We start from the raw sequence: 25,564 nt of genomic DNA, 5'->3' as shown, positions 1-25,564 counted from the left end.
GTGCCAGCTGCTCAGGCCCAAGGCTGGAGCCCACCAAAACAACTCCCTGATAACGACTGTGTGTTGACTGTTCTTCCCATCCCATGCAAGGCCACCTGGGTTGGCTGGCAGACTGTTTACTTAGCCTGATAGAGCGAAGGACACTGTCTCAGCTGAACTCTGGACACACTTACACTGATAAGCACGCACTCATCCCCCTCCCTTTCCAAACGCCTTCGATGCTTGTTTCCTGCGGGGGAAGACTGCGGGTCTGCGTGCCGCGCTGAAATGGTAGCGCTGTGTAGGACGACTGCTGTGTTCCTTCGGATTACCCCCCACCCCCCTATCCAACCCCTGTGGCTTGTCACGTGCTCTAATGTTGTGATGTGGACATTAATGTGCTCTCTGTGCAGAGGAGTTTTTTTGTTTCCTGTTCTCATGCTGTCCTCCCATAGGTGCTGTTACGAGTTCAAAATTGGGGATGGAGACAAGAGAAAAAACCACAATAACAACACTGGTCCGGCCGGGTTGAGTCAAACGATGATTTTAATGATCACACGCGTGGGAGATGGACACTGTATGCAGACAGCCTCAGATCTCAAAATGGTGGAGCATTGCTCAAACTCTTATAGCCTCTGGTTCTCCCACCTTATCATAAAAGCCTAAACATTCACATGCTTTCTCTCACACGGCGCCTAAGCTACGACCTTGGCTCCCCGTTTATCTGCTCCTGCTGAGATGGGGCAGAAAACTCCAGCATGCTCTGTTCTCTTCTAATCAGACAAATAAGGCGATGACTTTCTGCAAACAGTATTTTCTTATAACATCATAAAACAATATCATTCATCCACAATAAATCAGCAGTCTAATTTAATGCAAATCAGTTTAACTAATGCAATAGTTATCAGCTTCTTCTAATTCAGGAGAATAATGCAAACTAAAACTACATAATAATTCACAATCTTTAATTAGGGGTCTAACATGGCATAAAATAATATTATAATCTAACAGTGCCCAGCGTGAGAAGAGGTCTCTTTTTTTCCTCTTGTACTTTTCCCATTGTTGTGTAATTTTTCAGTGTTATTCTCTGCAACACTGCCGATCTCCGACTGTATACCCATGTGATGTCTTTGTTGTGTGTGTAAGTCGGGGGGGGGGGGGGTCCTATTCCTCTGTGGGGCAACCTGCATATGGCCAATAAAGCATTAACTTAACATCAATGGTACTAAGAGTAGCTGTAGATAATATTACATCTGTGGGATGATTACTGGTAATTTTTTCTCTAATGATAAAAATTTTATTTGTGAAGAAGTTCATGAAGTCATTACTAGTTAACGTTAAAGGGATGGTTGGCTCAAAAGAGCTCTGACTTTTTGTCAGCCTGGCTACAGTGCTGAAGAGAAACCTGGGGTTGTTCTTATTGTCTTCAATCAGTGATGAATAGTAAGATGTTCTGGCTTTGCAGAGGGCTTTCTTATAAAGCAGCAAACTATTTCTCCAGGCTAAATGATGATCCTCTAGATTTGTGACACGCCATTTCCTCTCCAGATTACGAGTCATCTGCTTTAGGCTACGTGTTTGAGAATTATACCACGGAGTCAGGTACTTCTGATTTGAGGCCTTAGTTTTCACAGGAGCTACAGTATCCAGAGTCGTACGTAGTGAGGATGTGAAATGATTAACAAGATAATCGACCTCTGTTGGGGTAGCGTTCAGATAGCTGCTCTGCTCTGTGTTGGTACAGGGCATTGGAGATGATAACAGTGGGTGGATTATATTCTTAAACTTCGTTACAGCGCTTTCAGAAAGACATCTACTTTGATAAAGTCTACTCTTCACCACTGTGTAATCAATTATTGTAAAAGTAAATGTTATCAGGAAATGATCAGACAGGAGAGGGTTTTCAGGAAACACTGTTAAATGTTCAGGTTCGATGCCATATGTTAAAACAAGATCTAGAGTGTGATTAAAGTGGTGGGTGGGTTCTTTTACATTTTGAGAGAAACCAATTGAGTCTAATAACAGATTAAATGCCATGTTGAGGCTGTCATTTTTAGCATCTACATGGATGTTAAAATCACCCACAATAATTATTTTATCTGAGCTCAGAACTAAATTAGATATAAATCTGAGAAATTCAAACGTACAGCTCTGTTATCACTTCCAGCATTCCAGTTTGTAGCGTTACTGAAGTTGGGCTAGCTGGTATATAATGATGTGCTACGTGACCGCTAGCGACACAGCTATGTTAGCATAATATAAACAAGCTAACTTTTTTTCCAATCGATAAAAGTTACCGTGAGTGTTCTCGGTGGTCAGGAACAAATGTAATCGCATGGCAGGATGCTGTAAAAGGACCAAACTTCAGCCAGGAGAACAACTGAGATAATCCATCCACAATACGAGGTTAGTCATTCATATACTGCTGCATGGGCTGGGCTGTAGTTACATCCTAAGGTTTTAAAAACTGAGCTTAAATAAATGATTAGCGGTAATAAAAGCCGAGGGAGGTCAACAGTGATCACTGACTGTTTTAGGAGCTTTTTGAGATCAAATAGAAGAAAATACATAACATTAAACATGTTAACAACACAAAAGCCATATTAAACGCAGACTACTTTAGACCCGGAAGTAGGATTCGTCGTGTCATCACTGAGCATCACTGCTCATATTTATAATTATACGCTTCTTGGAGTGAGTGCATACACTCATGAAGTTTAGAAACTTCGGGTCACTGCAACAAGCCCAGGTACAGTTTACCGACGGATGGGTACAGGACCATGAAATGCACCGTGTAGAACGAAAGACCATCGTACGTATCATAAGTTTACCAGTCTCACAAATCGTCTTCATAAATACACATTCGTTAACCGTTTATTAATAGGACCTTTGAGCTCAACGGTAATTAATTAGTAGTGGAAATAATTTCTGGTACTTATCACAGAAATGTAGCAGTGACAATAATACTGTATGCTGTAATCGTACTGGGCGATTGGTGATAGAAAACAACAGTTTTATCCTGTGAATAAAAGTACATGTTTTTGTCAATGTACCATGGTAATAACAGAAGCGAAACACAATATTGTGTCAGGACAATTCACTATTTATGCACAATAAATAAAGGAGCATAGCGCGACAATTTCTGTTCAGCGCCAGACTTGCTTGTAACCTATATCACCAATTATGTTATGAAAAATGACGTATTAACTACAACAGCAAACTGACCTTCGTGTAAATGCTTGGAGCAGACTAACCTGTGAGCTGGAGTGTTCTGGGACGTTATATTTGCTCTTTGAATGGCTGCAATCCAGTCCATCCGTCGGGTCTTTGTTACTTCGGAAACATGGCTCGAACAATTTCTCTTCAACGACGTAATCCGATAACAATCGATCTCTTTACCCGTCGGCTTTCCGTGGCTGTCATGCGACCGGCTATTGCAGTTAATAATACAACAGCTTCTTGCCATTTTTTGTGTTTCTTTTTATCACAGTGTAACTGATTTCAATTGAAAGCCTGCGTGCGCTTGTACCTCTTGCCACGAGTTCCCAGAATCCTTTGCGGTTTTACCCCTGAATGACGTCACATTTTCAATCTCTATTGGGCTGCGGGCCAAATTTGGCGCGCGGGCCAGAGTTTGACGCTTTACAGCCTGATTTCTATTTGAAGTGATAACAGGAAATCAGAGCGATCTGCTGCAGTATCGGGGTCACAATAAACTTTAATGTCCAGCTGCTGTGGATGAACACTAGGGCTGGGTATCGTCACTGATTTCTAGAATCGATTCACAAGGTCCCGAATTGATTCGATCCACGATTCGATTTAATTCGATTCGATTTAAATCTGGGAAATTTTGACAGTCAGAAATATTATAATTCAGATCAGTACATTTACATATTTTTGTATCAATAAAAAGAAAGCTGACACACGCAAGACTTTTTCAAAGGTGTGAGCGTCACAGCAGAGGCCTTTGTGTCAAAGTAGCTGAAGATAAAACACAGAAAAACATGAAGGTGATTTTCCTGGCCTGGGATTTTATAAAAATATTCTGCAGTACGTCAAAAACGAAAGAAAACCATTAATCAACATATGAACATTACCTCTGACGTTACAGCGGTTTTATTAGAGACACGGTTAAGCGTTTTGCATTTTTAATAATTTTAAAAAGTTTAAATTTGTTCAGTATTGAACAGCAGAAATGAGGTTTTCTTTTCGGAAGAATGTAAAAGGGAAAAATAACAGCAGCCGTCAGCGCTGTAAACAACAGTAGACTTGTGCGTAACAAGCAAGCGAATAATGAAGAAAGGGAAACTGTTCTTGAAGTACAGAGAGAGAGAGCTGTGCATCGCGGTGGAAGCAAAACAGTAAAAGAGTGAATTCATGACGATGTTTATGTGAAGCGTTTGGATCTTCTTTTGCTGCTGGTTCGGTCAATATTGTTTGGAGAGACATCAAACTAACAGCTTTAGAATCAGCGCATAAAGGGCGTGAACACAAAGCGCGGACCCGCCGACAGGTCAGAATCAGCGAGCTGTCGGCTTTCAGCCCCGACTGTGAGAAAGGCGACATCTAACTGATTCTGATCCGCGGGTCGCGCTGTGTTTTTAAGTCTATGTGCAGAATCCGTGTATCTGCTCTCATTTACTGTCTTAACTGTTTGGTGGTTCTTGAAATTTTGTGTGATGTCACCTGAGATTCTGGCATTTCGGGCAAAATAAATTTATATTAAAAAAATCGATTCAGGATTTTAATGAATCGATTTTACGTTATCCAAGCCAGAATCGATTTTAATCGATGAATCGATTATAAAAACCCACCCCTAATGAACACATGAGAGGAAGTGAACTCCTACAAAGTCTCATTTTAATGAGTATGGCTGCTATAAAGTGATGCACAGGAAGATTTTAACAAAAACTATTCTATGAAATGAATGTTTAGCATCAAGTGAATTCAGATGTTCTGTTCAGTTTTCTTTCTATAGGCAAGGCAAGTTTATTTAGAGTGTTAGGGCAGCCTGAAAATTCTCCTGGGCTGCTCGCATGGAAATTTACAAAATCAACATCGAGATTGCAGACCCCCATCATGGCGCCAGCTGCAGGCCCAAGGCCGGAGCCGAACAATCACTCCCTGATAACGACTGTGTTCTTTCCGTCCCATGCAAGCCCACCTGGGTTGGCTGGAGGACTGTTTACTTAGCCTGATAGGCCGAAGGACACTGTCTCAGCTAAACTATGGACACGCACACACATACACTTACACTGATAAGCACTCACTCATCCCCCCTCCCTTTCCAACGCCTTCGATGCTTGTTGCCCCCTGGGAACACGAGGCGGGGGGGGGGGGGGGGGGGGGGTTTCCATCTCGCTGCAGGGCAACCTGCTAGTGACAGATAAAAGCTGTTTCATTCATTCATTATATAGCACAAGTGCTTTTCAGAGACATTAAAAAACAAAAAAATAAAAAGCATGATTTAAAAAGGGGGGGGGGGGGCAGTACATAAAATCAGTAGTTAAAATGTAGGTTTTGAAATTTAAGCTTAAAAGTAAAACCGTGCAGATTTGGTGCTTTATTCAAATGCAGCTGAGCACAGGTGAGTCTGCAACTTGGATTTAAATAAACTGAGTGTTTCAGCTGGTCTGAGGCTTTCTGGGAGTTTGTTCCAGATATATGGAGCATAAAAGCTGAATGCAGCTTCTCCATGTCCAGTCTCACAAGATTTCTACAACCAATCAGAGTGAAGTTTGTACTTTGTGTTGTCAGATGAACATCAGAATCCGAATCGTGTTTATTGGCCAAGTATATGTGCAGACACATACAAGGAATTTCGTTCCGGTAGATGGAGGCTCTCAAGCACAGCAATGTAAAAAAACACACACACACGTGTCTATATACACATTACACATACATACACAAAGCTGTGTAAACCAACTGTATGGTTTATGATGGAGACACTGAGTCTGGTTCAGCTGCTTTGTTGGGGTCTGTATGTTAAAGAGTCCGTTTGCATGGTGGAGGTGGTGGGACTGGGGGGCTGAAGGAGTGAAAGTGTGGGGTGGGGGAGTAACAGGTCTGTCCCTGTTTGTGGAAACCACAGGAGGAGCTGTTCAGGCTGTTGCTGGGTCTGAATTGTTGATGGAGTCTTTAAACTTGTAGTTGCTGTTTTCCAGACTGAAGCAGAGTCGTTAGCTGAAAACTGGTTTTAGAGGTTCATTCAGGACACCTTCTCAGGCTCTTACAGCCTTACCTGTATCATAACAAAGTGTATAAACCCCAATCCACCTTTAACATGGTCCTTCTCCCAAACCTTCAAATAGGACTTTCTGGCCCTGTCATAGTAAAGGGCTGCTTAGAATATTAGAGCCAATGTCACAAAGTTCCTCCTGAAGTATAAGTGAGTGAGAGAGTTTCCTCACTTTGCAGCACAACACGTCTCACAAGATTTCTACAAGCAATCAGAGTGAAATTTGTACTTTGTGTTGTCAGATGAACATATGAGACACTTTGACTCTTCAGTGCAGTGTGGAGCCTAACAAAGATCTGTTTTGTGTCCCAGCTGATCAGCAGGAGGAGAAGAGTCTGACGGAGCAGCAGAGGAACATTTTCAGCCATCTGGACTCAGCTGAGTCACTACAGAGGAAACAATGAGCTCAACACAGAAGGTGAGGAAAATATCACAGTTTCACCAAATAATCAGTCACGTCTAAAACTCTCATCCTCCCAACCTGTTATATGACTGTGTTGTATTTTATTATGTACTATGTTTTTATTTTATATCTATTATGTTTACAAACATCAAGAAGTCACAAGCAAAGAGAAACCACACCAGAGCACATGTTTAAATAAGGATATTCATCAAAATTATTTATTAATGAAATTTCAAAACCTTTTTAATCACACAAAAAATACACGTGCAAAGCAACACAACAGTAGCCTGATATCAGACAGAACTGTCACATGATACTAAACATAATGAAGTGCTTCATTATAATTTGTAGATTCAAGCTGCTCTTCATATTTTGACCAGCAGATGTCACCAAAGAGGACTGTTGAAAAGCAAGTAATGACAGTTTGTTCCACGACTGCATTTCACTGGGTTTTGATTATCGATTAAAATTTATTGTAGCTTGGATAACATGATATCGATTCATTAAAATCCTGACTTGATTTTTAAATATAAATTAATTTTGCCCAAAACGCCAGAATCTCAGGTTAAACCTCGGAAAATTTCACAAAACAGCTAAAACAGCAAATGAGAGCAGGTACATGACATGGACTCGACGTCGGGTGAGAAAGCCGGCAGCTCACTGATTCTGATGCGTTTGCCGGTCCGCTCTTTGTGTTTACGTCTTTTTCGGCGCTAGATTCTGAAGCTGCAGGTTTTGTCTCTCTCCAAAATAAAATTTATTAAACCAGCAGAATTCTCTCTCTCTCCATTGTTTACAGCTCTGTCGGGTGCTGTTTTTTGTTTTTTCACTCCCAGCAACAAAGCCTAATTTCTGCTGTTCAATACAGAACAAATGTAAACTTTTTAAAATTATGCAAAACGTTTAGCCGTGTCTCTAATAAATCCTCTGTAACTTTGCTCTGCTTCACTTCAGCAGCATCAGGTAATGTGCATATGTTGATTAATGGTTTTCTTTCGTGTTTGATCCACTGCAGAATATTTTTAAACCCAGGCCAGAAAATTCTCCTTCATGTTTTTCTGTTTTATCCTCAGTTACTTTGACACAAAGGCATCTGCTGTGATGCTTACACCTCTGATGAAGTCTCACACATGTCAGCTTTCATTTTAGAAATATAAAATACAGATATGTACTGATAAGTACATAGTGATCAGAATTCTAATATTTCTGATTGTCTGAGGCAAGATTTCCCCAAATCGAAATCAGTGATGATGCTCAGCCCTACATTTCACTCACTGCCTGTGTTTGTATCTCTGTCACTGCAGGACCAACATGGAGCGAGAAGTCGGCGCTCTCAGGAGGCCGACAAACCTCACAGAAGAAAGGGGGAGAAGAAATACAGCTGTGATGAGTGTGGGAAAGATTTTACTAAGAAGGATTCACTAAAAACCCACCAACTCATCCACACTGGAGAGAGACCGTTCAGCTGTGATGACTGTGGACAGTCTTTTACCCAGTTTGGAAGCTTAAAAGCACACCAGCTCATCCATAGTGGAGTTAAAGCATACAGCTGTGACGAGTGTGGAAAGAGTTTTTCCTGGAAGGGTAGTCTAAAAAAACACCAACTCATCCATAGTGGAGTTAAAGCGTACAGCTGTGACGAGTGTGGGAAGGATTTTCTTAGGAAGGCTTCACTTCAAAACCATCAGGTCATCCACACTGGAGAGAGACCGTTCAGCTGTGACGAGTGTGGACAGACTTTTTCTCGGAAGAATGGTCTAAAAAAACACCAAGTCATCCACAGTGGAGTTAAAGCGTACAGCTGTGATCAGTGTGGCAGAGCTTTTACTCAGCGTAGGAGCTTACAGAATCATCTAGTTACCCACTCTGGAATTAAGGCATACAGCTGTGACATTTGTGGAAAATCTTTCAGCCTGAAACAGAGCCGAAATACACACCTACGCATTCACACCAGACATGATGTGTACAGCTGTGAACAGTGTGGCAAAGAGTTTGCTAAACACACACAGTTAAAACGCCACATGTTTACCCACACTGAGGAGAGACCTTATAAATGTGACCTGTGTGAGAAGACTTTTAAATCTCCACATTACCTGAGACAACACCAACAGATCCACACCAGAAAGAGACTCTACAAGTGCAGTTACTGTGAGGTATGTATTTATATTTTTATCGTGTCATTTTAGCCTGACTGTTTGGAACAACTCTGCTCATTAAACCGTGTTAGCATGTTGCTAACACAATTTAATAAGCAGAGTTCTACAGAATGGAGAGACGGTGTTGTGTGATTATTCAGATTTTCATTTCAGTTATCATTTTTGTTTAAATGATCCTAAAAAACTAAACTGAAAGTGCTGAAAACTGATATGATGGTGTTATTTAAATTTCACGTAGTTTCGTGGTATTCAATTCAGTTTTATTTATATAGCGCCAAATCACAACAGTAGTTCCCTGAAGGTGCTTTATGTTGTAAGGTAGACCCTGCACAGTTACCAGCTGTCAGTTACTTAGAAAAGGATCCTGGTGTTATTTGTCTCTCAGAAACAGTTCATAACTTCAACTCATTCATGTCACCTAAAAGGTAAACCTGTTTCTCCATCACCTGTTCAGCTCTGATGATTCAGTAAGGACATCTCCTGGTTTCATCTGCATGTTTCCCTCTCACCACATATCCAAACCGACATCATGACCAGCAGCTTTTACAGCTGTGGCTCCTGCAAACATCAGCTGATACTAGAAAGTAATATTAAATAAATTCTAACAACAGCTGATCGAGCTTAAACGTGCTGCTGTTGTTTAGCGCGACATCCGCTGGTTTCCCCTCTCTGGCGCAAAGTGGGCGATAAACAAACAAGAGAGGAAAGCCAATCAGCTGATCATTGATCAGTTTCATGATTGAAGTAGCAACAGGAGAGGGAAGGAGGAGAATGAGAGAAGAAGCGGCAGCTGTGCAGCGTAACGACAGAATAAATCAATCTTTGTGTCTTTTTTTCTTTCTAGCTGAAGTTCGGGACAAACTCTGTTCCTTTTCACCTCAATACGAAACGCGTAATAATTTCTCTGAATGAGGGACGATTCGTCTTTTTACAGGCAACTCTACTAACTAACCTTATGAATAAAATACAGTTCACTATGGTATCACTAACATCAAAGCACCCACCCAGCTGTATAGGAACTCCGTCATGCTAGCTAGCACGCAGTACGAGTTATTGTAACTGACTGTAAAAAGTCAGCACAACGAAAATAAACTCCACCTAAACTTGGTTTATATCTGACCCAGATAGACTGCAGGTCTTAACTTCTTACCTGAAGCTCAGTTCACCTGACACTCGGACCGGCGGCCGCCTCGGGTCTCTCCTCCTCCTGCCTCCCCTTTCCCTCATCCACCCGCTGGCCTCCACCACTTGCTAATTTTACTGAATCTGAGGAAGCTCCGCCACAGCCACCACCAAACAACTGAGTTATTTTTACAGCATCTGGCCAATCCACCACCTTTCATTGTTTATACCGTTACAAAGGGGAAAAAAACTTACCAGGCCACCGAGCAAATGCCCGATGGCCAGTCCAGCATTGGTCGTGCCATCAGTTAACCCTTCGTGTGCCAACTGTGGCACACGTGCCTACGGTTGCCGACCCCTGCCCTACAATAGTACATACAGAGAAAAGCCCAACAATCATATGACCCTCTATGTGCGAGAGAGAGGGAGAGAGAGAGTTTTGAGTCGTGAGAGATTTGTGATGTTTAGCGTGTTTGGAGTGTGTAGTTAATGTGTTGTCTTGTGTAGTGTTGTGGATAGTTTTGTGTTGTGTGTCAGAACAATGAGGCGACTGCTGTCTCCAGGTAGAAACAGGAGTGATACAGCTGCTGCTGTCAGACCTGCAGGTATCAGGCTGTGATGTTTCCTTTATAGTGGACAGAAATTTTTGGAGTGGCACAAATAATTTGTGTGGCATCTTATTGAAGAACAGCTGATTGTTCTTAAATAGTTTGAAGTGGTTATTTATAAAATCAGGATAAAAGGTAAATGGATGCAAATAACTTTGTTGTTTGCAAAACTTGTGCGTAGGATTTTAAAATTGACAATTTATATTTGCATTTAAAGTTATGAAATATGATTCATTAAACATGGTTGTGGTTGTTACAGTAAAAAATATAACGTTTACTACTCTGATCTTATGTTTTTGTCTGACCTTTAGATCAGTTGTGTTAATACAGTATGTAAAAATGAAAACATGACTGTAAATTCAGGGTCACCTGGTCCAGCCCTAACTATATGCTTTAGCAAAAAGGAAAGTTTTAAGCCTAATCTTAAAAGTAGAGATAGTGTCTGTCTCCTGAATCCAAACTGGAAGCTGGTTACACAGAAGAGGAGCCTGAAACCGAACGATCTGCCTTCCATTCTACTTTTAAATACTGTAGGAACAACAAGTAAGGCTTAGAGCAAAGTGCTCTAACAGGGTGATATGATACTACAAGGTCATTAAAATAATATGGGGCCTGATTATTTAAGACCGGATTTTGAATTCAATTCTGGATTAAACAGGAAGCCAATGAAGGAGAAGTCTGCTCTCTCTTTCTAGTCCCTGTCAGGACTCTTGCTGCAGCATTTCGGATTAACTGAAGGCTTTTCAGCGAGTTTTTAGGACATCCTGATAATAATGAATTGTTTAATGTGCATTGAAGGACATATCCTGGTCAAAAGGACTCCAAGGTTCCTCACAGCGTTACTGGAAGTTACTGAAGTGTTTCCTTATAATTGCCCACTCTATAAAACTCAGTCGACGGGACTGAGCTCTGCAGCGTGGGTAATTACAAGGAAGCACTTCATAATTTGTAGATTCAAGCTGCTCTACATATTGTGAACAGCAGATGTCACCAAAGAGGCGACAGAATTTGTCCTGGTCCAAACTGAGTCCAAAGTTCCCCACAGTGTTACTGGAGGCCAAGGTAATGCCACCGAGAGTAAGAATCTGGTTAGATACAATACTGTTCAACTGATGCTCACAAGGGTGTGGTACCACAGTGTGTGTTTGTATAGCCCAGTAAACTGTTAACTGAAGGAGTAAAATGTAATTGGACGTCTGCAGAGATGCTCTTTATTTCAGGCGACGTTCAGGATGAAAGTGTTGAAGGACTGACTTACACTGTCTTTGTGTCTTTGTTTAGAAGCAGAGCGACACAGATGGATCCAGTTCTCAACCCTGTCGTCGCTGTGGTGGTGGGAAAGACTTTCGTTGTGACCTTTGTGGAAAAACTTTCAGTCATTCAAACACCCTAAAACTACATCAACGTAGACACACTGGAGACAAAATGAACTACTGCAAAGAATGTGGGAAAGGCTTCCCCACAAAACGTGACTTAAAACGACACGAACTCTTTCACAGTGGGGTCAAAAAGCATCTCTGTGATCAGTGTGGGTCATCCTACACCTCTGCAGGTGAGCTTAAAAGACACAAACACGTCCACACAGGAGAGAAACCATACAAGTGCAGACACTGTGACAAAAGCTTCTCACATTCAGCTAATCGTAACTGTCATGAACGGACACACATGGAAGGAAACTACAGCTGTGACCAGTGTGACAAGAGCTTCAGGAATTTCAGTTCATACTCCAAACACAAACGATCCCACGTTACTAATAAACTGTTTCACTGTTACCAATGTGCCAAAAAATTCACCACATTGTCTGCTCTGTGCAAACATCAGCGTGATCATGCAGGACTGAAATCACTCCCATCACAGTGAATCTGCAGAGACAGAAAGATCCTCGTCTGGGTTCAGGGTCAGACTTAAAACCCTTGAGATCAGGCTCCACAGAGTTCAGAGTGAATCTCCTGTAAAGATCTGATGAGGCAGCTATGAATGAAAATGTGCCTCTCGTTACATTTTAAGCTTTCTAAACTGTTCTACTGTAGTGTTGGTGTTGAGTGGTTAGCTTTGTTCCAGCAGTTGAATCAAAAAATCTGTTTCCTCTTATGTTTTTATTGAATGTATTTTGATCCATGTGTTTTTGTTGGGTGGTTTTTTTTTTTTTTTGTTCAGGTTGTTTGTGTTATGAAATCCTTCAACAGTTAAACCAAAATTTGAAATGTTAAATAAAGAAATAGTTTAATGACAAAGAGTTTGATCCATGATGTCATTTCCTGTATATCAAACCAAAAACTGACATGACAAATGTTCTCAGTGACACAGATGGAGGTTTATCAGAGGAGACTTGGCTGTTCTGACACTGAACAGGGTTCCTGCAGCTTACTGAAAATCCTGACCTGAAATTTATGAAAAAATAAGATCTTTAAAATCTTTTCTATTTTAACAAAGTTGCTGTAGGTATCAAAAATTCTGATTTGTGTTTGAGATATAAAAAGATTAATTTTGGAAAATGATCTTTTAAAGTTGTGGTTTGATTTGCAAATGCAGATTGAAAAATGTTGCCTGGACTGATGGGTCTCAACTTCTTGCTAGTAAGGGCAGTCTCCAAAACTGAGACTCGCGCTAAGAAACTGCCCCGGTCTTTATTTATACTTCTGTGTGTGTGTGTGTGTGTGTGTGTGTGTGTGTGTGTGTGTGTGTGTGTGTGTGTGTGTGTGTGTGTGTGTGTGTGTGTGTGTGTGTCCTGCTGACCAAAGGGTCATATAACATAAAAGCACAAAAGGAAACATCCTTGGTCAGGAAGAGGGTAGTCTCCCCCTCACCCTAGATGGTTCACCCTAGATGACATGGTGAGGAAGTCCAGCAGTTCATCTATATGTAAAGAAGCACTTAAACTAAAACAGACGTAACTACGTTAATCCTGCCGTAAAACAATAAGACAAGGTACGACCTCTCTCATGCTCCCAGGACGTGGGGGTGCATTCCTGGAGTGCACACCAAGCCTTTTGCAGCTTGCTAGAGATCACACATCCTATCACTACACAATTGATTATATGCCTCTAAGCATACATGGTTGAATATTTCCTAATACAAATAACTACATGCAGTATTCTACCATATGCGAACTTATATCACTAAAAGATTATACTGACTAATAAGTACAATTTTCCATTGACATATTGAGTATTTCTTCCTCAGTCAGCTTTCTCACTCACTATGTGTTAATAGAGCTCTCTGCATTGAATCATACTTGTTATTAATCTCTGTCTTCCACAGCATGTCTTTTCTCCTGTTTTCCTTCTCTCACCCCAACCGCCTGTGGCAGATGGCCGCCCCTCCCTGAGCCTGGTTCTGCCGGAGGTTTCTTCCTATTAAAAGGGAGGTTTTCCTTCCCACTGTCACCAAAGGGATTGTTGGGTTTTGTATGTATTATTGCAGGGCAGGGGGTCCACTACCTCCATGATCCAATCTGGAGCCACTAACCCTGAGGGTACATCTTTCACCATCTTACAAAGCTGGGATTGCAGCCATTCCCCAACTCTCTGTGAATGGTACTCATGGAATTTGATCTGTGGCTGTTGATCAATGGTAATGATTTGCATATTAATGATGAAGAAACTTATCTTACAGCTCATTGTTCATTCAGTGGGCTGTTTTCATCATTGTGCAAATGTAGTGTTTACTAGGTTTGGGAAACCTGCAGTCAGCTGAGATTGAAGAAGTCACTTGCAACACTGAAAACGCCACGTCCAGATGAACAGAATCAATTATTTTGGTACAAACAATTCACCACAAAAAAGACTCAATATTCAGAAATGCTTTAAACTGTGCAGTAAATATGTATGACAAACTCAAAACATTGTAATCTAAAACATACTGCAAAACAGTGCTGGCTCTCATTTCAGTGGGAGAAATGTTCATGGGCATGTGCAGCTAGAATTTTACTTTGGAGGAAATGGGGTCAATGCAGTTCTTAAGCATGTGTGCAAATGTCCGATGGATGGATGGAACTTTATTAATCCCTCGGGTCGGTTCCTCCGGGAAATTCAGTTTCCAGTAGCACAGCACCGACAGAAGTTGCATGTTACAGATACGCTAAGGGAAATGAGAGTAAGGATATAAGCACACAGCCCCACTCCACTGACGACTTGCTGTTGGCCAAAGCCCTCAACGACTTTTACTGCCGGTTTGATGAGACATCAAGCAGCCTTGACATCTCCACCTTCCCCAACAATAGAGACATCATCCCCCCACCTCCCCACTCCCACCAGCACAGAGCCATCACCACCATCAAAGACTTCACCCACAGGAGCCCCCTCCTCACTCCACAGCTATGAGGATCTCCCACTACAACCCTTCATATTCATGAAGCAGATGTGAGGAAGCAGTTTAACCCTTTAGACCTACCACAGAACCAAGTCTGCCTGAGCTTATCTTTATATTTTTACATGTTGTACTTCCATTTCTGGGAGCATTTCAAGTTGCTATACATCAATACAACCATTATATCCCACATTTTAATCATATGTATGCATTAAGTCAACAGTAACTACATAAATTGCAAAAGTGGTATTTTTACACACATTTCTAGTTAAAGAAATTTCAGAGGTTCATCCCTCAAAATTGTAAATGTAAAAAAGTTGCATGAAACAGTTTGTGTGCTTCCAACCAGACGAAATTAATTTTGAGTGTCTTCATAGTTTTATTTTTAAGATACACCAATTTGTTTATACTGCAGCCACCAATTTTGTAATTCTCATTTACATGACTTATTTAAACATTCTCCTCTTGAATGCAAAATTCTTAAAAACATCGTTTATTCTTTAAGAGTAAACAAATCTGAAAGCTGTTCCATCCTAAAAGAGTACAACAATGTGTAGTTTATGATGTTCTAAAGGTTTCAGCATCTTTTTGAATTTGTCACATGAGGAAAGGTATGAGTGAGCTTTCGTAACGTACCGTGAGTGATGCTCGTCAGCACACAAACCCAGAGTTTCTCTACAGCAGGGGTGTCAAACTCAACTGCACAGGGGGCCAAAACTCAAGGCACACTTTAGGTCGCAGGCCAAACAAGATAAAACATTTTTTGAACACACTTAAACAATTTTTTAAACATAAATATGAATAAAAACAGACGGGAATATTATTCCGGAAAAAAAATAAGCTTAAAAAATCAACTTTAACTTTATATATTTTGCTCTTCATAAAAATATATCCTGTCAAAATTATGCAAGTTAGAAATATGAACATGCTGCCAAAAACCCCAGATTAAATAAATGAAAGCATACACAAGGTTGGAGCCGCATGTAAAGAGCTGGGGCATTACTTCAGGAATGGAACTAATAAACTGTGCGGGCCATTCAGTGTCATACTTTGCCTTGAGGGTCCCATTACAGTGGAACTCCATCTGAATCTGCACAGGTGCAGTTTTCACGTAAATGGGTTGCGAAGCAGCTCGAAATTCTCTTTGTGTGCTTCAAAGTCACCAAAGCGCCGTGCGTACTCAGTGCGCAGTGCGCTCAGTTTATCAGCAAAGTGCGCCGACATGGTTCAACATTACTTGGCAACAGTGAAAGTGAGGCAAGTTGCACTGGTGCATTTGTGACAGCTTCACTTGAAATGCCTTCACCGCATCATACATGTCATGTTCATGAACTGACAGATTTCCTTGCTGAGCACAAAAACACTATTAAGAACTTTTCCCCAACTCAGCCAACGGACCTCTGTATGATAGGGAATGTCGGCAAACTCTGAATCTATTTCCCACATAAAAGACTGAAATTGACGGTGATTTAAACCTTCAGCTCAGATAAAATTTACGGTCGGCGTTACGGTGATCATTACATGCTCCATTTTAGGACTTTACCACGCAGCCTTTCCTGGTGTGTGATCTGCTGTTAACTCACCGGTACATTTCTCCTCCTGCATCTTTACTCTCATTCTGCCGACTTGTCCACTTTTTTTCACTGCACAACACCGGCGCTCCATCTGTTGTAAGTCCAACAAGTTTGTCCCAGGGCAGTTTCATGTCGGTTACACTTTGACATACGTTTTTAAAAACGTCTTTTCCTGTCGTTGTCCCGTGCTTCGATTTAATGTTCAATATTTCCTCTCCACTGATGAAGATGGCCAGCTGTGCAATGTCCATCATGTCTGTACGTTCATCACAGCAAGAGAGTATGCAATAAAGTTTTTGCTTCTTTCACAAAACTGTGTTCCTAAATCAGTGGCCATCTCACAAACCCGATCAGCAATCGTATTTCTCCTCAGGCTCACATTTGCCAAAATCTGCGTTTTGTCTGGATAGCATCGCACAGCTTCATCAGAGTGGTACCGGGCTGATTTGACTGTCTCCTCTGCTACAATAAAATTTGCTTTCACAACAGCTTCACCATGTGATTTACCAGTTTACTACCAATGTAAACTGCTGGTTTACCAGCAATGTCTGGAAACATACATTCAGTCTCCCACCGGTGCTGAAAGGCTCCATTTTCAGAAATAACTTTTTTCTTTGCCATTGTGAGGGGCTAGCTTCGCAATAACAGAAGTTTGACTTGATTGGCGCGGGAATGTTGCCAGGTAGCCTAACGTCTGGGAAAGAGGCTGCAGCGCTGCGTTACAGGATCTGTTGTTTGTGTGTTAATAGCACCTGATATCGTCGGGCCATGCATAACAGTAATTAAAAATAACCTATATAAAATGATCTCGCGGGCCTGATATGAACGCTGGGCCAGTTTGTGTGTGTCCAGTGAGAATTCAGTCAAAGTATTTAATTGGGGTGTGAAAAAATAAGCTGAACTCTACAGCTTGTGTGGTCTCCTGTGGCTTTAGGTGCTGACAAGCCTTCCAGCGGTTCTCCAGCATTTTCATTTACAGCCGTAAAATATCTCCACATGTTGCTCCTGTTTCTCTCTCTCTGCAGTCCAAATGGGTTTTCTGTGTGTAGCCGAGTCACGTGACGGCACAGTATCAAATCCGAGCAGGGCAGAAGAAGGGGGCGGAGCAAAGTGAGTCTGCCGCATAAGAAGAGGTGTTCGCACAGACAGCTGCTTCTTCATCCGCAGCGAGTAAGCATCGATCGTAAACCACTACCACCGTTTGGATCGATATCTGCATCATCTGCCCACCCTTGTCTCCTGGATCGTAGCTGAGATCAGTGTGAACCACGTGGGTCTCTGCTCCCTGATCTGTTTCCTGTGTTTGGAAAGAGTTGCAGCTTCATCGCGGAGTTTCTCTCGGTTTGTGGGCTCATCTAAAGGTAAGCACCGAGCTAACTTCAACACTAGATTTACTAACCCTTGAACCCAACACCTACTAAAATCACTGAGTTTATTTTCTGGTGCAAGTCCCGAGGTGTTAATCACCCCTGCTGAGATTTTTACAAGTCATGTGCTCGATTCTCCTGCTTTTGTTGCGCAAACCACCCATTGTCTTTGAGGCCTGCCACATTTGCTTTCGCACACTGTAACTTGCGGTGGAGATGAAGCCAGCCGCGGAGGTGTGCGGGTGGATAGCGAATGAGCAACAGTTTCTGACTTTCCAAAAGTACTCATTTATTTAGAATATGAAAAATAAAAGTGCTACCTCTACCACACATTAGTCGAGAGCATACTAGTACGCAAACTGTAAGCTGTACATCTCCGTGTCTCCTGATGACACCAGACCAAAGGATGCCCTTTTTAACTGTATTCTAGATATAAGATCTTGGATGGCAGAAAACCTTTTACAGCTTAACCAGGACAAAACTGAAGTTTTAATCGTCGGTCCTGAGGCTCAGAGAGAGAAACTCTTGTCTAAATTAGAGGCATTTTCACTATGTCCTTCGCTACAAGTGAAAAACCTGGGTGTTATTTTTGACTCTGAGCTTGGTTTTATCCCACATATTAAACATGTAACCAAAATTGGATTTTATCATCTAAAAAATATAGCCAGAGTCCGCCCTATTCTCTCTCAGGCCAACACGGAGATGCTGATGCATGCTTTTATTACCAGTCGCATTGATTACTGTAATGCCCTGCTCTCTGGTCTCCCCAAAAAGAATATTTCACCTTTACAACTTTTGCAAAACTCTGCAGCTCGTGTGCTGACGAAGACCAGAGGGCGGGCCCACATTACACCGGTTTTAGAATCGCTGCACTGGCTCCCCGTGTGTTTCAGGATCGATTTTAAAGTTCTTTTACTGGTTTTTAAATGTCTTAATGGTCTCGGGCCTTCTTATCTCTCAGATCTGCTTTTACCATACGAACCCTCGCGGACCCTGAGGTCCTCTGGTGCTGGCCTTTTGATCGTTCCTAAAGTCAGGACACATACTCACGGAGAGGCAGCTTTTCAGTGGTACGGTCCTCGTCTGTGGAACAGCCTGCCGGAGGAGCTCAGGGCCGCAGAGAACATACATGTTTTTAAGAACAGGCTCAAGACCCACCTTTTTAATTTAGCTTTTACCTAACGTTTATTTATTTTATGCTTATTTATTCTATCCTGTTATTCTATTATTAATTTAGGCTTTACCTAATATTTATTGATTTTATTCTTATTCATTTTTTAATCTTCTTACTCTATTTATATTTATATTGTATCCCGTTCTTATTTATTTTATCGTTTTATCCTGTATATATCCTATTGTCATATCTCCAGTGTTTCCTCGGAGGGGGCTCTCTGCACCGGGGCTGTGATCGACCGTGGCTGCTGGGGCTCTGGGGGTCCTCTCAGCCTGGCTGGGGGGCTTCTTTGCCTCCCTCCTGCTGTGTGCCCAGCCTGGAGGCTGCGGTCTGTGACCGGCTCCCGGTGCAGACGGCTCCCTGTGATAGTGTTTCCTCACCGGGCTCATGTGAACCCAGCCCAATTTTACTCTTTAAGTGTGTGTGTGTGTGGGGGGGGGAGAAATGTGTGTATTCACATCATTTATGTTAATGAGAGTGTGGGGAGTGAGTTAGAGGGTGGGGTGGGCTGCTTTTAACTATGTAAAGCACTTTGTGCTACATTGTGCTTTATAAATAAAGACTGATTGATTGAAACACACGGGAGCATCCATTACAGGGAGAGTGCGAAGTTGTTCAGCCGCTGGTTTCCTCTTTCTGGCGCAAAGTGGGCCAAACATAAAGAAGAGAGACGGACTCGCGACAGAAAAGCTGATCATTAAGCAGTTTCATGATTGAAGTAGCAACAGCAGAGGGAGAGAGAGAGGCAGTCGCTCCATATATCGGTTGTTAAGCTTAACGTGGGAATGCTTTACAAACCATCAAAGATGAACTTATACACTAGCTTTACGTCTCTCTCAAATCATTGTTAGAAGTCCAGTCAAACAATGATTTATTGATTACACGTACGCGGGAGAGATCTGCAGCGCCACTCAACAAGGAAGCAGACATCACACTATTTTTGTATATTAAGGTCCAGCCTCACAATACGTTAGCAGATAGGGCTGGGCCATATTATACCGTTCACGGTAATACCGGTATAATGTTAGGCAACGATAGGAAAATGAAATATCGCGACAGAATGGGAGTAAAACGCTCATGCGCAGTGCCTTTGTTTTCATATGCACATGGCCGATTGTTGAGTGAAACAGATGAACCAGAATTGGTTTGTAAAAATGGTGCAACTTCCGTGATGTGGAACTGGTTTGGTGTTTGTCCGTCAGATACACGACAAAGAAAATTTTTTTTGCAGAACATGCAAGCGGCCGTTGTTATTGTCGTATTTGTCGGACTAAGATGCTCTTAAATCTGGGAGTAATCTGGGTCCTAAACTCTGTACGCTTCAGGTCAAACAAACACTGCAGCATCACTGAGAGTTAAAAACTGTCTAAATTCGTTCATCTTTAATAAAACGATCAGCATTGCTGCTTTACCAGGTGTAACTATAAAGTTCTTATAAACTTCCAGCCATCCATGAAAACAAAAGTTATTACATTTAACGGAGTTAGAAGTTAGCAGGAAGCTAGCGGAAGTTAGCTCGCTAGTTTCGCTAGTTACCTAAGCATGATATTGCACGTTCTGACTGAGAGATTTCTGAAAAAATTCAAACGTACAGCTCGGCTATCACTTCCAACATAAATGAAGACAGGAAACTAAATAGCAGTGCCTTATAATCCCGTGCACCTTATGGTCCGAAAAATGCGTACTGCACACTGCAGTTTAATGTTGCAAAGCACCTCTTTTTAACTTCAGTGGATATTATACATGGTTATGCTCAGGATATGTCAGCCCATTTCTACTGGAAATGCCTTTTGGTTAAACTTTCAGCAAGGAATTTGCATTTGCACTGTTACATTTTTATAAAGCTTTAATGTACATAAAAACCAGCTTCTTGTTTAAGTGAAAATAAAAGGAAGGTTGTCTTTTTGCACTAGTAATGTTGTGGAGTTGTAGTTTGTCTCGCATCAATTATATCGTCAGTTATATTGTTATCGCAAATTTTCAAATATATATCGTGATAAATATTTTTGGCCATATCGCCCTGCTCTATTAGCAGATATAATATACACCAGTTACAGTTAGAAACAGTTAGACACATTTCCTTTTTTAACTCTCTTGACTTCTATAACAATTAAAAACCCTCTTCACGTCTCACACTCTGTGTGTTTCCTGCCGTTATTTTCTCCTCATACATGTCTCTGAAACATCCTGTGCTCATCTCACTGAACAGGTGTACGGGCACTTTGCAGGCCAAATGTCTCTAATCTTTGCCCTAGAAACAAGTCTAATATTTATCTTTGTCTGGAAGCGTGTTTGCATTGACCCTCAAAAGACTCAATGCCATCTCTCATGAGCACATTTGCAATGTGTGTATGAAAATGAGTATAACTACTTATTTAACAAAAGCTTTGCACAAAGTACCACTAATAAAAGCCCGGTTAGAAGAATGTGTTTCCCACAACTCACTGCCTCTGTTTGTATCTCTGTCACTGCAGGACCAACGTGGAGCGAGAAGTCAGCGCTCTCAGGAGGCCGACAAACCTCACAGAAGAAAGAGAGAGAAAAAACACAGCTGTGACTAGTGTGGGATGGGTTTTACCGTAAAATCTTCCCTAAAAATGCATCAGGTCATCCACACTGGAGAGGGACCGTTCAGCTGTGATGAGTGTGGAAGGTCTTTTACCAAGTCTGGAAACTTAAAAACACACCAACTCACCCACACTGGAGAGAGACCGTTCAGCTGTGGAGACTGTGGAAAGTCTTTTATGCATGCTTCACACTTAAAAAGACACAAACTGATCCACAGTGGAGAGAGACGGTTCAGCTGTGGAGACTGTGGAAAGTCTTTTACCCACTCTGGACACTTAAAAACACACCAACTCATCCACACTGGAGAGAGACCGTTCAGCTGTGGAGACTGTGGAAAGTCTTTTACCCACTCTGGAAACTTAAAAACACACCAGGCCATCCACACTGGAGAGAGACCGTTCAGCTGTGGAGACTGTGGAAAGTCTTTTACTCAGTCTGGAAACTTAAAAACACACCAGGCCATCCACACTGGAGAGAGACCGTTCAGCTGTGGAGACTGTGGAAAGTCTTTTACTGTGTCTGGAAGCTTAAGAAGCCACCAACTCATCCACACTGGAGAGAGACCATTCAGCTGTGGAGACTGTGGAAAGTCTTTTACTCAGTCTGGAAGCTTAAAAACACACCAACTCATCCACACTGGAGAGAGACCGTTCAAGTGTGATATTTGTGGAAGGTCTTTTTCCTCAGCTTCATACTTAAAAACACACCAGTTCATCCACAGTGGAGTTAAAGCGTACAGCTGTGATCAGTGTGGCAGAGCTTTTACTCAGCGTAGGAGCTTACAGAGTCATCTAGTTACCCACTCTGGAATTAAAGCATACAGCTGTGACATTTGTGGAAAAACCTTCAGCCTGAAACAGAACCGAAATATACACCTACGCATTCACACCAGACATGATGTGTACAGCTGTGATCAGTGTGGTAAACTATGTTTATCAGGCACACACTTACAACAACACATGTTTACCCACTCTGAGGAGACACCTTATAAATGTGACTTGTGTGCGAAGACTTTTAAATCTCCACGTTACCTGAAAGCACACCAAAAGATCCACACCAGAAAGACTCTACAAGTGCAGTTACTGTGAGGTATGTTTATATTTTTATCTTGTCAACCCGACTGTTTGAAACAACTTCTGTTAGCATGTTAGCAATTTTACTGCATGGAAAAACACCTCTGAATGATTATTCAGACTCTAATCACAGGTTTTTAGTGATAGTGTTTGAGAATTGTATTATTGTTATTGTAGCATTAAACTAGTATTAATTTAATGGTTTTACTCTTATCGTTTTTATAGCAATTTAAATTGAGCCGAGTGTGATAATGTAAACAGTAAAATGTAATTGGACTTTGGCAGAGATGCTCTTTATTTCAGGCGATGTTCAGGATGAAAATGTTGAAGGACTGACTTACACTGTGTTTGTGTCTTTGTTTAGAAGCAGAGTGACACAGATGGATCCAGTTCTCAACCCTGTCATCATTATGGGAAAGACTTTTTTGTGACCTTTGTGGAAAAACTTTCAGTCATCAAAAGACCCTAAAAATACATCAACATAGACACACTGGAGACAAAATGAACTACTGTAAAGAATGCGGGAGAGGCTTCACCACTTCAAAGGACTTCAAACAATATGAACTCCTTCACAGTGGGGTTAAAAAGCACGTCTCCGATCAGTGTTGGTCATCCTTCATCAGTGCTCATCAGCTTCAAAAGGGAGTCCACACATGAGAGAAACCATACAAGTGCAGACACTGTGACAGAGTTCAGGTAGAGTCCCCTGTAAAGATCTGATGAGGCAGCTATGAATGAAAATGTGCCTCGTTACATTTTAAGCTTTCTAAACTGTTCTACTGTAGTGTTCATGTTGAGTGGTTAGCTTTGTTCCAGCAGTTGAATCAAAAAATCTGTTTCCTGTTATCATGTTTTTAATGAATGCATCGATCCATGTTTTCTGCAGTTCTTTTTCAGCTTGTTCGTTATGAGATCCTGCAACAGTTAAACCAAAATTTTACATGTTAAATAAAGAAATTGTTTACTGACAAAGAGTTTGAGCCATGATGTCATTTCCTGTATATCAGAGCAACACCTGAAGTTACCAATGTTTAAAGTCATAGTCAAATTATGTGTCAGCATGACCTTATGAAAACTGCTTGGCAATCCTTCACTGTGTTATCTGCTAACTGTTAGGGTGTAGAAGGATGAAACTCCCAGGATGACCAGTGGCAGGACCTTCCTGATGCAGAGAGTTGTATAAAGGAGTATAAAGGAGAAGCTGAGGCATCCCAAAGTTAAAGCTGGCATAACTGAACTTTAATGTTTGATGTGTGTTGTGGTTCTCTTGCGCGCAGTAATTAATAGCTTGAACACAGCAGAGCTTGATATAAAGACCTGGGTGACAACTAGCTTTCTGCTCCTGATTATACGTGGCCCTAAAATACCTAGAAATGTGGTATCTAACCAGATACTTGCTCTGGATGGCATTACCTTGGCCTCCAGTAACACCTTGGAGTAATATTTGACCAGGACATTAAACAAATATTTAGGGCTGTGTGATAGACCAAGTTGAAAAAGCAGGAGTCACAGGAATTATTAGAAAAACAGGGTTTTTATTCATTTAACCCAAAAATTATATTTACAAAAGTAATTAATGTTGAGCTCATAAAAAAGGTCAAAGAAACAAAACTGAACTCAGGCAAAGAACTGCAAACTTAACAAACCAAATGACTGCACAAAGAAATATAACTGACCTAAACATGAAATGGCACAGAAGGGTATATATAAAGTCTGATCAGACCACTATGACACACGAGGAGTAACTAAACAAACCACAATTGTAAACAACAAACATGGCAGTAGTCTGGTTTGTTAGTAAACTAAAAACCAAAGAAGGAAGTAAAAACTACTAAAGCCTAAACTCAAACATTAAGTACAAATACTTTGTTTTAAAAGTAGAATGGGAGGCAGAGCCTTCAGTTTTCAGGCGCCTCTTCTGTGGAACCAGCTTCCAGTTTGGATTCATGAGACAGACACTATCTCTACTTTTAAGATTAGGCTTAAAACTTTCCTTTTTGCTAAAGCAGGCTGCCGGGGATTCCCATGATGCATTGAGTTTTTCCTTTCCAGTCACCTTTCTCACTCACTATGTGTTAATAGACCTCTATACATTGAATCATATCTGTTATTAATCTCTCTCTTCCACAGCATGTCTTTATCCTGTTTTCCTTCTCTCACCCCAACCGGTCGCAGCAGATGGCCCCGCCCCTCCCTGAGCCTGGTTCTGCCGGAGGTTTCTTCCTGTTAAAAGGGAGTTTTACCTTCCCACTGTCGCCAAAGTGCTTGCTAATAGGGGGTCATATGATTGTTGGGCTTTTCTCTGTATCTACTGTACAATATAAAGTGCCTTGAGGCAACTTTTGTTGTGATTTGGCGCTATATAGATAAAAATTGAATTGACTTGGTTCTTTAGTAGGTCTAGAGGGGTTAAACTGCGTCCTCACATCTGCTTCATGAATATGAAGGGCTGTAGTGGGAGAAGGTGGTTTGAAATTCTCATAGGTGTGAAGTGAGGAGGGGGCTCCTGTGGGTGATGTCTTTGATAGCATCGATGGCTCTGTCGTGGGGGGAGCGGGGAAGGTGGGGGGGTGGGGAGTGACCAAAGTGTATCTATTGTTGGGGAAGTCTCTATTGAGGTGTGAAAGCCGCTTGATGGATCATCAAACCGACAGTAAAAGTCGTTGAGGGTGTTGGCCAACAGCAAGTCGTCAGTGGAGTGGGGCTGTGTGCTTCCTGAAGTGAAAATCTGGCATTTAAACATAAATAGGAAAAACTCGCTCACAGCTGACTAATGAACATTTGCATGCATGCTTAAGAACTGCATTGACCCCATTTCACCCAAGTAGGGATGGGTACCGGTATCCGGTGCCATGATGGCACCAGTTCTGTCATAAACGGTAGTAACCAGACCGAAAAGCAGCGCACATTTCGGTGCTTTTTTTCCCTGAGATGTCATACACTTTGAATTCTAGCCAATCATTTTATGTTTCTGAGGACAGTAGGCGGGTCCAG

General features: G+C 41.6%; 2 protein-coding genes across 3 annotated transcripts in view; one reads left to right on the top strand and one right to left on the bottom strand.

Moving 5' to 3' along the window:
- The window catches only part of LOC120746939 (gastrula zinc finger protein XlCGF8.2DB-like), a 175,440-nt gene that overhangs the window by 121,666 nt on the left and 28,210 nt on the right, over positions 1 to 25,564 (bottom strand). The window lies entirely within an intron of this gene.
- LOC120746945 (zinc finger protein 239-like) lies at positions 6,613 to 23,395 on the top strand. Of its 2 annotated transcripts, none has more exons than XM_040052533.1 (3): positions 6,613 to 6,635; positions 21,404 to 22,586; positions 22,938 to 23,395. In XM_040052533.1, the coding sequence occupies exon 2, from the start codon at positions 21,497 to 21,499 to the stop codon at positions 22,583 to 22,585; it is 1,089 nt and encodes a 362-aa protein (XP_039908467.1). In that variant the 5' UTR covers positions 6,613 to 6,635; positions 21,404 to 21,496; the 3' UTR covers position 22,586; positions 22,938 to 23,395. The 2 variants fall into 2 exon arrangements, with proteins under 2 accessions (XP_039908467.1, XP_039908466.1); XM_040052532.1 differs by having other exon boundaries at positions 22,935 to 23,395.

The sequence above is a fragment of the Simochromis diagramma genome, unplaced genomic scaffold, assembly GCF_900408965.1.
Source record: "Simochromis diagramma unplaced genomic scaffold, fSimDia1.1 OVJJ01000606.1, whole genome shotgun sequence".
In the NCBI taxonomy this organism is placed as follows: Eukaryota; Metazoa; Chordata; class Actinopteri; order Cichliformes; family Cichlidae; genus Simochromis; species Simochromis diagramma.
Note: the sequence above shows the minus strand (reverse complement) of the source record. Positions and strands in the feature narration are given on the sequence as shown.